The sequence below is a fragment of the Bombina bombina genome, chromosome 1, assembly GCF_027579735.1.
Source record: "Bombina bombina isolate aBomBom1 chromosome 1, aBomBom1.pri, whole genome shotgun sequence".
Taxonomy (NCBI): Eukaryota; Metazoa; Chordata; class Amphibia; order Anura; family Bombinatoridae; genus Bombina; species Bombina bombina.
The window spans coordinates 1,594,333,558-1,594,346,278 of record NC_069499.1 but is presented as its reverse complement, the minus strand read 5'-3'; the positions used below and the strand labels follow the sequence as shown (position 1 = coordinate 1,594,346,278).

General features: G+C 33.2%; 1 protein-coding gene across 1 annotated transcript in view; it reads left to right on the top strand.

Moving 5' to 3' along the window:
- ELAC2 (elaC ribonuclease Z 2) overlaps positions 1–12,721 on the top strand; it is a 246,750-nt gene that overhangs the window by 200,138 nt on the left and 33,891 nt on the right. The window contains exon 22 of the mRNA XM_053710440.1: positions 1,428–1,506. Coding sequence (XP_053566415.1) covers positions 1,428–1,506 — 79 coding nt within the window. The remainder of the gene's footprint in view (positions 1–1,427; positions 1,507–12,721) is intronic.

Genomic DNA, 12,721 nt, shown 5'->3' with positions numbered 1-12,721 from the left:
CGGTCATAGAGACCATGATTCAGGCTCGTAAGCCTGTAACTAGAAGGATTTACTATAAGTTTTGGCGTAAATATCTCTATTGGTGTGAATCCAAGGGCTACTCATGGAGTAGAGTTAGGATTCCTAGAATTTTGTCTTTTCTCCAAGAAGGTTTGGAGATAGGTTTATCGACGAGTTCTCGGCCTTATCTATTTTGTTACACAAACGTCTGGCGGATGTCCCAGATGCACAATCTTTTTGTCAGGCCTTAGTTAGGATCAGGCCTGTGTGCAAACCAGTTACTCCTCCATGGAGTCTTCATTTAGTTCTCAAAGTTATTCAAGGGGCTCCGTTTGAGCCTTTGCATTCCTTAGATATTAAGTTGTTATCTTGGAAAGTTTTATTTCTTGTTGCTATTTCTTCTGCTCAGGGAGTGTGAGAACTCTCGGCATTACAGTATGAGTCTCCTTATCTTATTTTCCATTCAGATAAGGTAGTTTTACGTACCAAATTAAGATTTCTTCCTAAGGTTGTTTCTGATCGGAACATCAGATCGTTGTGCCTTCCTTGTATCCTAATCCTTCTTCTAAGAAGGAAAGACTTCTGCACAATTTGGACGTGGTACGTGCTTTAAAGTTTTACCTGCAGGCGACTAAGGACTTTCGTCTGTCTTCTTCTTCTTTCTTTGTGGTTTTCTCAGGAAAACGCAAAGGACAGAAAGCTACGGCTACTTCTTTCTTTTTGGCTGAAGAGTATCATACGTTTTGCATATGAGACTGCTGGACAGCAGCCTCCTAAGAGAGTTACGGCTCATTCCACGAGGGCTGTTGCTTCCTCATGGGCGTTCAAAAATGAAGCATCTATGGAACAGATTTGCAAGGCTGCAACTTGGTCTTCTCTTCAATCTTTTTCAAAGTTCTACAAATTTGACACTTTTGCCTCGGCTGAGGCCGCCTTTGGGGGAGAGGTTTTTCAAGCAGTGGTGCCTTCCGTTTAGGTTCCCTGTCTTGTCCCTCCTGTATCATCTGTGTACTCTAGCTTGGGTATTGAATCCCATTAGTAATTAAGATGATCCGTGGACTCATCGTGTCTTAAAAAAGAAAAGAAAATTTATGCTTACCTGATAAATGTATTTCTTTTTTGACACGATGAGTCCACGGCCCGCCCTGTAATTATAAAGACAGGTTGTGGATTACTGTAAACTTCAGACACCTCTGCACCTTGGCTTTTCCTTTCTCTTCCTAACTTCGGTTGAATGACTGGAGTGGGAGGGAAGGGAGGAGCTATTTAACAGCTCTGCTGTGGTGCTCTTTGCCGCCTCCTGCTGACCAGGAGGTGAATATCCCATAAGTAATGAAGATGATCCGTGGACTCATCGTGTCTGAAAAGAAACAAATTTATCAGATAAGCATAAATTTTCTTTTTATATCTTGTTTCTAATTCTATAGGAAAAGATGCAACTTTGCTTATCCATGAAGCAACTCTAGAGGACGGTTTAGAGGAAGAAGCTGTAGAAAAAACACACAGGTTGTATAAACTGGGGCGACTGACTGTAAAATAATACCCCACTAATTCTACTTACTCCAGGGGCGACTAACTGTAAAATAATAATACACCCCTAATTCTACTTACTCCAGGGGCGACTAACTGTAAAATAATAATACACCACTAATTCTACTTACTCCAGGGGCGACTAACTGTAAAATAATAATACACCACTAATTCTACTTACTCCAGGGGAGACTAACTGTAAAATAATAATACACCACTAATTCTACTTACTCCAGGGGCGACTAACTGTAAAATAATACCCCACTAATTCTACTTACTCCAGGGGCGACTAACTGTAAAATAATAATACACCACTAATTCTACTTACTCCAGGGGAGACTAACTGTAAAATAATACCCCACTAATTCTACTTACTCCAGGGGCGACTAACTGTAAAATAATAATACACCACTAATTCTACTTACTCCAGGGGCGACTAACTGTAAAATAATACCCCACTAATTCTACTTACTCCAGGGGCGACTAACTGTAAAATAATAATACACCACTAATTCTACTTACTCCAGGGGCTACTAACTGTAAAATAATAATACACCACTAATTCTACTTATTCCAGGGGCAACTAACTGTAAAATAATAATACACCACTAATTCTACTTATTCCAGGGGCAACTAACTGTAAAATAATAATACACCACTAATTCTACTTATTCCAGGGGCGACTAATTGTAAAATAATAATACCCCACTAATTCTACTTATTCCAGGGGCAACTAACTGTAAAATAATAATACACCACTAATTCTACTTATTCCAGGGGCAACTAACTGTAAAATAATAATACACCACTAATTCTACTTATTCCAGGGGCAACTAACTGTAAAATAATAATACACCACTAATTCTACTTACTTCAGGGGCGACTAACTGTAAAATAATAATACCCCACTAATTCTACTTACTCCAGGGGTGACTTACTGTAAAATAATAATACACCACTAATTCTACTTATTCCAGGGGCGACTAACTGTAAAATAATAATACATTACTAATTCTACTTACTCCAGGAGTGACTAACTGTAAAATAATAATACATTACTAATTCTACTTACTCCAGGGGCAACTAACTGTAAAATAATAATACATCACTAATTCTACTTACTCCAGGGGCAACTAACTGTAAAATAATAATACACCTCTAATTCTACTTATTCCAGGGGCAACTAACTGTAAAATAATAATACATCACTAATTCTACTTACTCCAGGGGCGACTAACTGTAAAATAATAATACATCACTAATTCTACTTACTCCAGGGGCGACTAACTGTAAAATAATAATACATTACTAATTCTACTTATTCCAGGGGCAACTAACTGTAAAATAATAATACATCACTAATTCTACTTACTCCAGGGGCGACTAACTGTAAAATAATAATACATTACTAATTCTACTTACTCCAGGGGTGACTTACTGTAAAATAATAATACACCACTAATTCTACTTATTCCAGGGGCGACTAACTGTAAAATAATAATTTATTACTAATTCTACTTACTCCAGGGGCGACTAACTGTAAAATAATAATTTATTACTAATTCTACTTACTCCAGGGGCGACTAACTGTAAAATAATAATTTATTACTAATTCTACTTACTCCAGGGGCGACTAACTGTAAAATAATAATTTATTACTAATTCTACTTACTCCAGGGGCGACTAACTGTAAAATAATAATACATCACTAATTCTACTTACTCCAGGGGCGACTAACTGTAAAATAATAATTTATTACTAATTCTACTTACTCCAGGGGCGACTAACTGTAAAATAATAATACCCCACTAATTCTACTTACTCCAGGGGCGACTTACTGTAAAATAATAATACACCACTAATTCTACTTACTCCAGGGGCTACTAACTGTAAAATAATAATACACCACTAATTCTACTTACTCCAGGGGCGACTAACTGTAAAATAATAATACACCACTAATTCTACTTATTCCAGGGGCAACTAACTGTAAAATAATAATACACCACTAATTCTACTTACTCCAGGGGCTACTAACTGTAAAATAATAATAATAATAATACATCACTAATTCTACTTACTACAGGGGCGACTAACTGTAAAATAATACATTACTAATTCTACTTACTCCAGGGGCTACTAACTGTAAAATAATAATAATACATCACTAATTCTACTTACTCCAGGGGCGACTAACTGTAAAATAATAATACATCACTAATTCTACTTACTCCAGGGGCGACTAACTGTAAAATAATAATACATTACTAATTCTACTTACTCCAGGGGCAACTAACTGTAAAATAATACATTACTAATTCTACTTACTCCAGGGGCAACTAACTGTAAAATAATACATTACTAATTCTACTTACTCCAGGGGCTACTAACTATAAAATAATAATAATAATAATACACCACTAATTCTACTTATTCCAGGGGCTACTAACTGTAAAATAATAATACATCACTAATTCTACTTACTCCAGGGGCGACTAACTGTAAAATAATACATTACTAATTCTACTTACTCCAGGGGCTACTAACTGTAAAATAATAATAATAATACATCACTAATTCTACTTACTACAGGGGCGACTAACTGTAAAATAATAATACATCCCTAATTCTTCTTACTCCAGGGGCTACTAACTGAATAATCATACATTACTAATTCTACTTACTCCAGGGGCTACTAACTGTAAAATAATAATAATAATAATACATCACTAATTCTACTTACTCCAGGGGCGACTAACTGTAAAATAATAATACATCACTAATTCTACTTACTCCAGGGGCAACTAACTGTAAAATAATACATTACTAATTCTACTTACTCCAGGGGCAACTAACTGTAAAATAATACATTACTAATTCTACTTACTCCAGGGACTACTAACTGTAAAATAATAATAATAATAATACACCACTAATTCTACTTATTCCAGGGGCTACTAACTGTAAAATAATAATACACCACTAATTCTACTTACTCCAGGGGGGAATAACTTTAAAATAATAATACACCACTAATTATACTTACTCCAGGGGGGGACTAACTGTATAATAATAATACACCACTAATTCTACTTACTCAAGGGGCAACTAACTGTAAAATAATAATAATAATACACCACTAATTCTACTTAATCCAGGGGCAACTAACTGTGAAATAATAATACACCACTAATTATACTTACTCCAGGGGGGACTAACTGTAAAATAATAATACATTACTAATTCTACTTACTCAAGGGGCAACTAACTGTAAAATAATAATACATCACTAATTCTACTTACTCAAGGGGCTACTAACTGTAAAATAATAATAATAATACACCACTAATTCTACTTAATCCAGGGGCGACTAACTGTAAAATAATAATACATCCCTAATTCTTCTTACTCCAGGGGCTACTAACTGAATAATAATACATTACTAATTCTACTTACTCCAGGGGCTACTAACTGTAAAATAATAATAATAATAATACATCACTAATTCTACTTACTCCAGGGGCGACTAACTGTAAAATAATAATACATCACTAATTCTACTTACTCCAGGGGCGACTAACTGTAAAATAATAATACATTACTAATTCTACTTACTCCAGGGGCAACTAACTGTAAAATAATACATTACTAATTCTACTTACTCCAGGGGCAACTAACTGTAAAATAATACATTACTAATTCTACTTACTCCAGGGGCTACTAACTGTAAAATAATAATAATAATAATACACCACTAATTCTACTTATTCCAGGGGCAACTAACTGTAAAATAATAATACACCACTAATTCTACTTACTCCAGGGGCGACTAACTGTAAAATAATCATACATTACTAATTCTACTTACTCCAGGGGCTACTAACTGTAAAATAATAATAATAATAATAATACATCACTAATTCTACTTACTCCAGGGGCGACTAACTGTAAAATAATAATACATCACTAATTCTACTTACTCCAGGGGCAACTAACTGTAAAATAATACATTACTAATTCTACTTACTCCAGGGGCTACTAACTGTAAAATAATAATAATAATAATACACCACTAATTCTACTTATTCCAGGGGCTACTAACTGTAAAATAATAATACACCACTAATTCTACTTACTCCAGGGGGGAATAACTTTAAAATAATAATACACCACTAATTCTACTTACTCAAGGGGCAACTAACTGTAAAATAATAATAATAATACACCACTAATTCTACTTAATCCAGGGGCAACTAACTGTAAAATAATAATACACCACTAATTATACTTACTCCAGGGGGGACTAACTGTAAAATAATAATACACCACTAATTCTACTTACTCAAGGGGCAACTAATTGTAAAATAATAATACATCACTAATTCTACTTACTCAAGGGGTTACTAACTGTAAAATAATAATAATACACCACTAATTCTACTTAATCCAGGGGCGACTAACTGTAAAATAATAATACATCCCTAATTCTACTTACTCCAGGGGCTACTAACTGTAAAATAATAATAATAATAATACATCACTAATTCTACTTACTCCAGGGGCGACTAACTGTAAAATAATAATACATCACTAATTCTACTTACTCCAGGGGCGACTAACTGTAAAATAATAATACATCACTAATTCTACTTACTCCAGGGGCGACTAACTGTAAAATAATAATACATTACTAATTCTACTTATTCCAGGGGCAACTAACTGTAAAATAATAATACATTACTAATTCTACTTATTCCAGGGGCAACTAACTGTAAAATAATAATACATCACTAATTCTACTTACTCCAGGGGCTACTAACTGTAAAATAATACATCACTAATTCTACTTACTTCAGGGGCGACTAACTGTAAAATAATAATACATCACTAATTCTACTTACTCCAGGGGCGACTAACTGTAAAATAATAATACATTACTAATTCTACTTACTCCAGGGGTGACTTACTGTAAAATAATAATACACCACTAATTCTACTTATTCCAGGGGCGACTAACTGTAAAATAATAATTTATTACTAATTCTACTTACTCCAGGGGCGACTAACTGTAAAATAATAATTTATTACTAATTCTACTTACTCCAGGGGCGACTAACTGTAAAATAATAATTTATTACTAATTCTACTTACTCCAGGGGCGACTAACTGTAAAATAATAATTTATTACTAATTCTACTTACTCCAGGGGCGACTAACTGTAAAATAATAATTTATTACTAATTCTACTTACTCCAGGGGCGACTAACTGTAAAATAATAATTTATTACTAATTCTACTTACTCCAGGGGCGACTAACTGTAAAATAATAATTTATTACTAATTCTACTTACTCCAGGGGCGACTAACTGTAAAATAATAATACCCCACTAATTCTACTTACTCCAGGGGCGACTTACTGTAAAATAATAATACACCACTAATTCTACTTACTCCAGGGGCTACTAACTGTAAAATAATAATACACCACTAATTCTACTTACTCCAGGGGCGACTAACTGTAAAATAATAATACACCACTAATTCTACTTATTCCAGGGGCAACTAACTGTAAAATAATAATACACCACTAATTCTACTTACTCCAGGGGCTACTAACTGTAAAATAATAATAATACATCACTAATTCTACTTACTACAGGGGCGACTAACTGTAAAATAATACATTACTAATTCTACTTACTCCAGGGGCTACTAACTGTAAAATAATAATAATAATACATCACTAATTCTACTTACTCCAGGGGCGACTAACTGTAAAATAATAATACATCACTAATTCTACTTACTCCAGGGGCGACTAACTGTAAAATAATAATACATTACTAATTCTACTTACTCCAGGGGCAACTAACTGTAAAATAATACATTACTAATTCTACTTACTCCAGGGGCAACTAACTGTAAAATAATACATTACTAATTCTACTTACTCCAGGGGCTACTAACTGTAAAATAATAATAATAATAATACATCACTAATTCTACTTACTACAGGGGCGACTAACTGTAAAATAATAATACATCCCTAATTCTTCTTACTCCAGGGGCTACTAACTGAATAATCATACATTACTAATTCTACTTACTCCAGGGGATTCTAACTGTAAAATAATAATAATAATAATAATACATCACTAATTCTACTTACTCCAGGGGCGACTAACTGTAAAATAATAATACATCACTAATTCTACTTACTCCAGGGGCAACTAACTGTAAAATAATACATTACTAATTCTACTTACTCCAGGGGCAACTAACTGTAAAATAATACATTACTAATTCTACTTACTCCAGGGACTACTAACTGTAAAATAATAATAATAATAATACACCACTAATTCTACTTATTCCAGGGGCTACTAACTGTAAAATAATAATACACCACTAATTCTACTTACTCCAGGGGGGAATAACTTTAAAATAATAATACACCACTAATTATACTTACTCCAGGGGGGACTAACTGTATAATAATAATACACCACTAATTCTACTTACTCAAGGGGCAACTAACTGTAAAATAATAATAATACACCACTAATTCTACTTAATCCAGGGGCAACTAACTGTGAAATAATAATAATACACCACTAATTCTACTTAATCCAGGGGCAACTAACTGTGAAATAATAATACACCACTAATTATACTTACTCCAGGGGGGACTAACTGTAAAATAATAATACATTACTAATTCTACTTACTCAAGGGGCAACTAACTGTAAAATAATAATACATCACTAATTCTACTTACTCAAGGGGCTACTAACTGTAAAATAATAATAATAATACACCACTAATTCTACTTAATCCAGGGGCGACTAACTGTAAAATAATAATACATCCCTAATTCTTCTTATTCCAGGGGCTACTAACTGAATAATAATACATTACTAATTCTACTTACTCCAGGGGCTACTAACTGTAAAATAATAATAATAATAATACATCACTAATTCTACTTACTCCAGGGGCGACTAACTGTAAAATAATAATACATCACTAATTCTACTTACTCCAGGGGCGACTAACTGTAAAATAATAATACATTACTAATTCTACTTACTCCAGGGGCAACTAACTGTAAAATAATACATTACTAATTCTACTTACTCCAGGGGCAACTAACTGTAAAATAATACATTACTAATTCTACTTACTCCAGGGGCTACTAACTGTAAAATAATAATAATAATAATACACCACTAATTCTACTTATTCCAGGGGCAACTAACTGTAAAATAATAATACACCACTAATTCTACTTACTCCAGGGGCGACTAACTGTAAAATAATCATACGTTACTAATTCTACTTACTCCAGGGGCTACTAACTGTAAAATAATAATACATCACTAATTCTACTTACTCCAGGGGCAACTAACTGTAAAATAATACATTACTAATTCTACTTACTCCAGGGGCTACTAACTGTAAAATAATAATAATAATAATAATACACCACTAATTCTACTTATTCCAGGGGCTACTAACTGTAAAATAATAATACACCACTAATTCTACTTACTCCAGGGGGGAATAACTTTAAAATAATAATACACCACTAATTCTACTTACTCAAGGGGCAACTAACTGTAAAATAATAATAATAATACACCACTAATTCTACTTAATCCAGGGGCAACTAACTGTAAAATAATAATACACCACTAATTATACTTACTCCAGGGGGGACTAACTGTAAAATAATAATACACCACTAATTCTACTTACTCAAGGGGCAACTAATTGTAAAATAATAATACATCACTAATTCTACTTACTCCAGGGGCTACTAACTGTAAAATAATAATAATAATAATAATACATCACTAATTCTACTTACTCCATGGGCGACTAACTGTAAAATAATAATACATCACTAATTCTACTTACTCCAGGGGCGACTAACTGTAAAATAATAATACATCACTAATTCTACTTACTCCAGGGGCGACTAACTGTAAAATAATAATACATCACTAATTCTACTTACTCCATGGGCGACTAACTGTAAAATAATAATACATCACTAATTCTACTTACTCAAGGGGTTACTAACTGTAAAATAATAATACACCACTAATTCTACTTAATCCAGGGGCGACTAACTGTAAAATAATAATACATCCCTAATTCTACTTACTCCAGGGGCTACTAACTGTAAAATAATAATAATAATAATAATAATACATCACTAATTCTACTTACTCCATGGGCGACTAACTGTAAAATAATAATACATCACTAATTCTACTTACTCCAGGGGCGACTAACTGTAAAATAATAATACATCACTAATTCTACTTACTCCAGGGGCGACTAACTGTAAAATAATAATACATTACTAATTCTACTTACTCCAGGGGCAACTAACTGTAAAATAATAATACATTACTAATTCTACTTACTCCAGGGGCTACTAACTGTAAAATAATACATTACTAATTCTACTTACTCCAGGGGCTACTAACTGTAAAATAATAATACACCACTAATTCTACTTATTCCAGGGGCAACTAACTGTAAAATAATAATACACCACTAATTCTACTTACTCCAGGGGGGAATAACTTTAAAATAATAATACACCACTAATTATACTTACTCCAGGGGGGACTAACTGTAAAATAATAATACACCACTAATTCTACTTACTCAAGGGGCAACTAACTGTAAAATAATAATACATCACTAATTCTACTTACTCAAGGGGCTACTAACTGTAAAATAATAATAATAATACACCACTAATTCTACTTACTCAAGGGGCTACTAACTGTAAAATAATAATAATAATACATCACTAATTCTACTTACTCAAGGGGCAACTAACTGTAAAATAATAATACACCACTAATTCTACTTACTCCAGGGGGGACTAACTAAAATAATAATACACCACTAATTATACTTATTCCAGGGGCAACTAACTGTAAAATAATAATACACCACTAATTCTACTTAATCCAGGGGCTACTAACTGTAAAATAATAATACATCACTAATTCTACTTACTCCAGGGGCGACTAATTGTAAAATAATAATACACCACTAATTCTACTTAATCCAGGGGCTACTAACTGTAAAATAATAATACACCACTAATTCTACTTACTCCAGGGGCGACTAACTGTAAAATAATAATACACCACTAATTCTATTTTCTCCAGGGGCAACTAACTGTAAAATAATAATACACCACTAATTCTACTTACTCCAGGGGAAACTAACTGTAAAGTAATAATACATCACTAATTACACCACTAATTCTACTTACTCCAGGGGCAACTAACTGTAAAATAATAATACACCACTAATTTTACTTACTCCAGGGGCAACTAACTGTAAAATAATAATACACCACTAGTTCTACTTACTCCAGGGGCAACTAACTGTAAAATAATAATACATTACTAATTCTACTTACTCTAGGGGCGACTAACTGTAAAATAATAATACACCACTAATTCTACTTACTCCAGGGGCAACTAACTGTAAAATAATAATACATTACTAATTCTACCTACTCCAGGGGCTACTAACTGTAAAATAATAATACACCACTAATTCTACTTACTCCAGGGGAGACTAACTGTAAAATAATACATCACTAATTACACCACTAATTCTACTTACTCCAGGGGCACCTAACTGTAAAATAATAATGCATTACTAATTCTACTTACTCCAGGGGCAACTAACTGTAAAATAATAATACACCACTAATTCTACTTACTCCAGGGGTGACTTACTGTAAAATAATAATACACCACTAATTCTACTTACTCCAGGGGGACTAACTGTAAAATAATACACCACTAATTCTACTTACTCCAGGGGCGACTAACTGTAAAATAATAATACATTACTAATTCTACTTACTCCAGGGGCGACTAACTGTAAAATAATAATACATTACTAATTCTACCTACTCCAGGGGCGACTAACTGTAAAATAATAATACACCACTAATTCTACTTACTCCAGGGGCAACTAACTGTAAAATAATAATACACCACTAATTCTACTTAGTCCAGGGGCGACTAACTGTAAAATAATAATACACCACTAATTCTACTTACTCCAGGGGCGACTAACTGTAAAATAATAATACATCACTAATTCTACTTACTCTAGGGGTGACTTACTGTAAAATAATAATACACCACTAATTCTACTTACTCCAGGGGCGACTAACTGTAAAATAATAATACATCACTAATTCTACTTACTCTAGGGGTGACTTACTGTAAAATAATAATACATCACTAATTACACCACTAATTCTACTTACTCCAGGGGCAACTAACTGTAAAATAATAATACACCACTAATTTTACTTACTCCAGGGGCGACTAACTGTAAAATAATAATACACCACTAATTCTACTTACTCCAGGGGAAACTAACTGTAAAGTAATAATACATCACTAATTACACCACTAATTCTACTTACTCCAGGAGCAACTAACTGTAAAATAATAATACACCACTTATTTTACTTACTCCAGGGGCAACTAACTGTAAAATAATAATACATTACTAATTCTACTTACTCTAGGGGCGACTAACTGTAAAATAATAATACACCACTAATTCTACTTACTCCAGGGGCAACTAACTGTAAAATAATAATACATTACTAATTCTACCTACTCCAGGGGCTACTAACTGTAAAATAATAATACACCACTAATTCTACTTACTCCAGGGGAGACTAACTGTAAAATAATACATCACTAATTACACCACTAATTCTACTTACTCCAGGGGCGCCTAATTGTAAAATAATAATGCATTACTAATTCTACTTACTCCAGGGGCGCCTAACTGTAAAATAATACACCACTAATTCTACTTACTCCAGGGGCAACTAACTGTAAAATAATAATACATCACTAATTCTACTTACTCCAGGGGCGCCTAACTGTAAAATAATAATACACCACTAATTCTACTTACTCCAGGGGTGACTTACTGTAAAATAATAATACACCACTAATTCTACTTACTCCAGGGGCAACTAACTGTAAAATAATAATACACCACTAATTCTACTTACTCCAGGGGCAACTAACTGTAAAATAATAATACATCCCTAATTACACCACTAATTCTACTTACTCCAGGGGCAACTAACTGTAAAATAATAATTTATTACTAA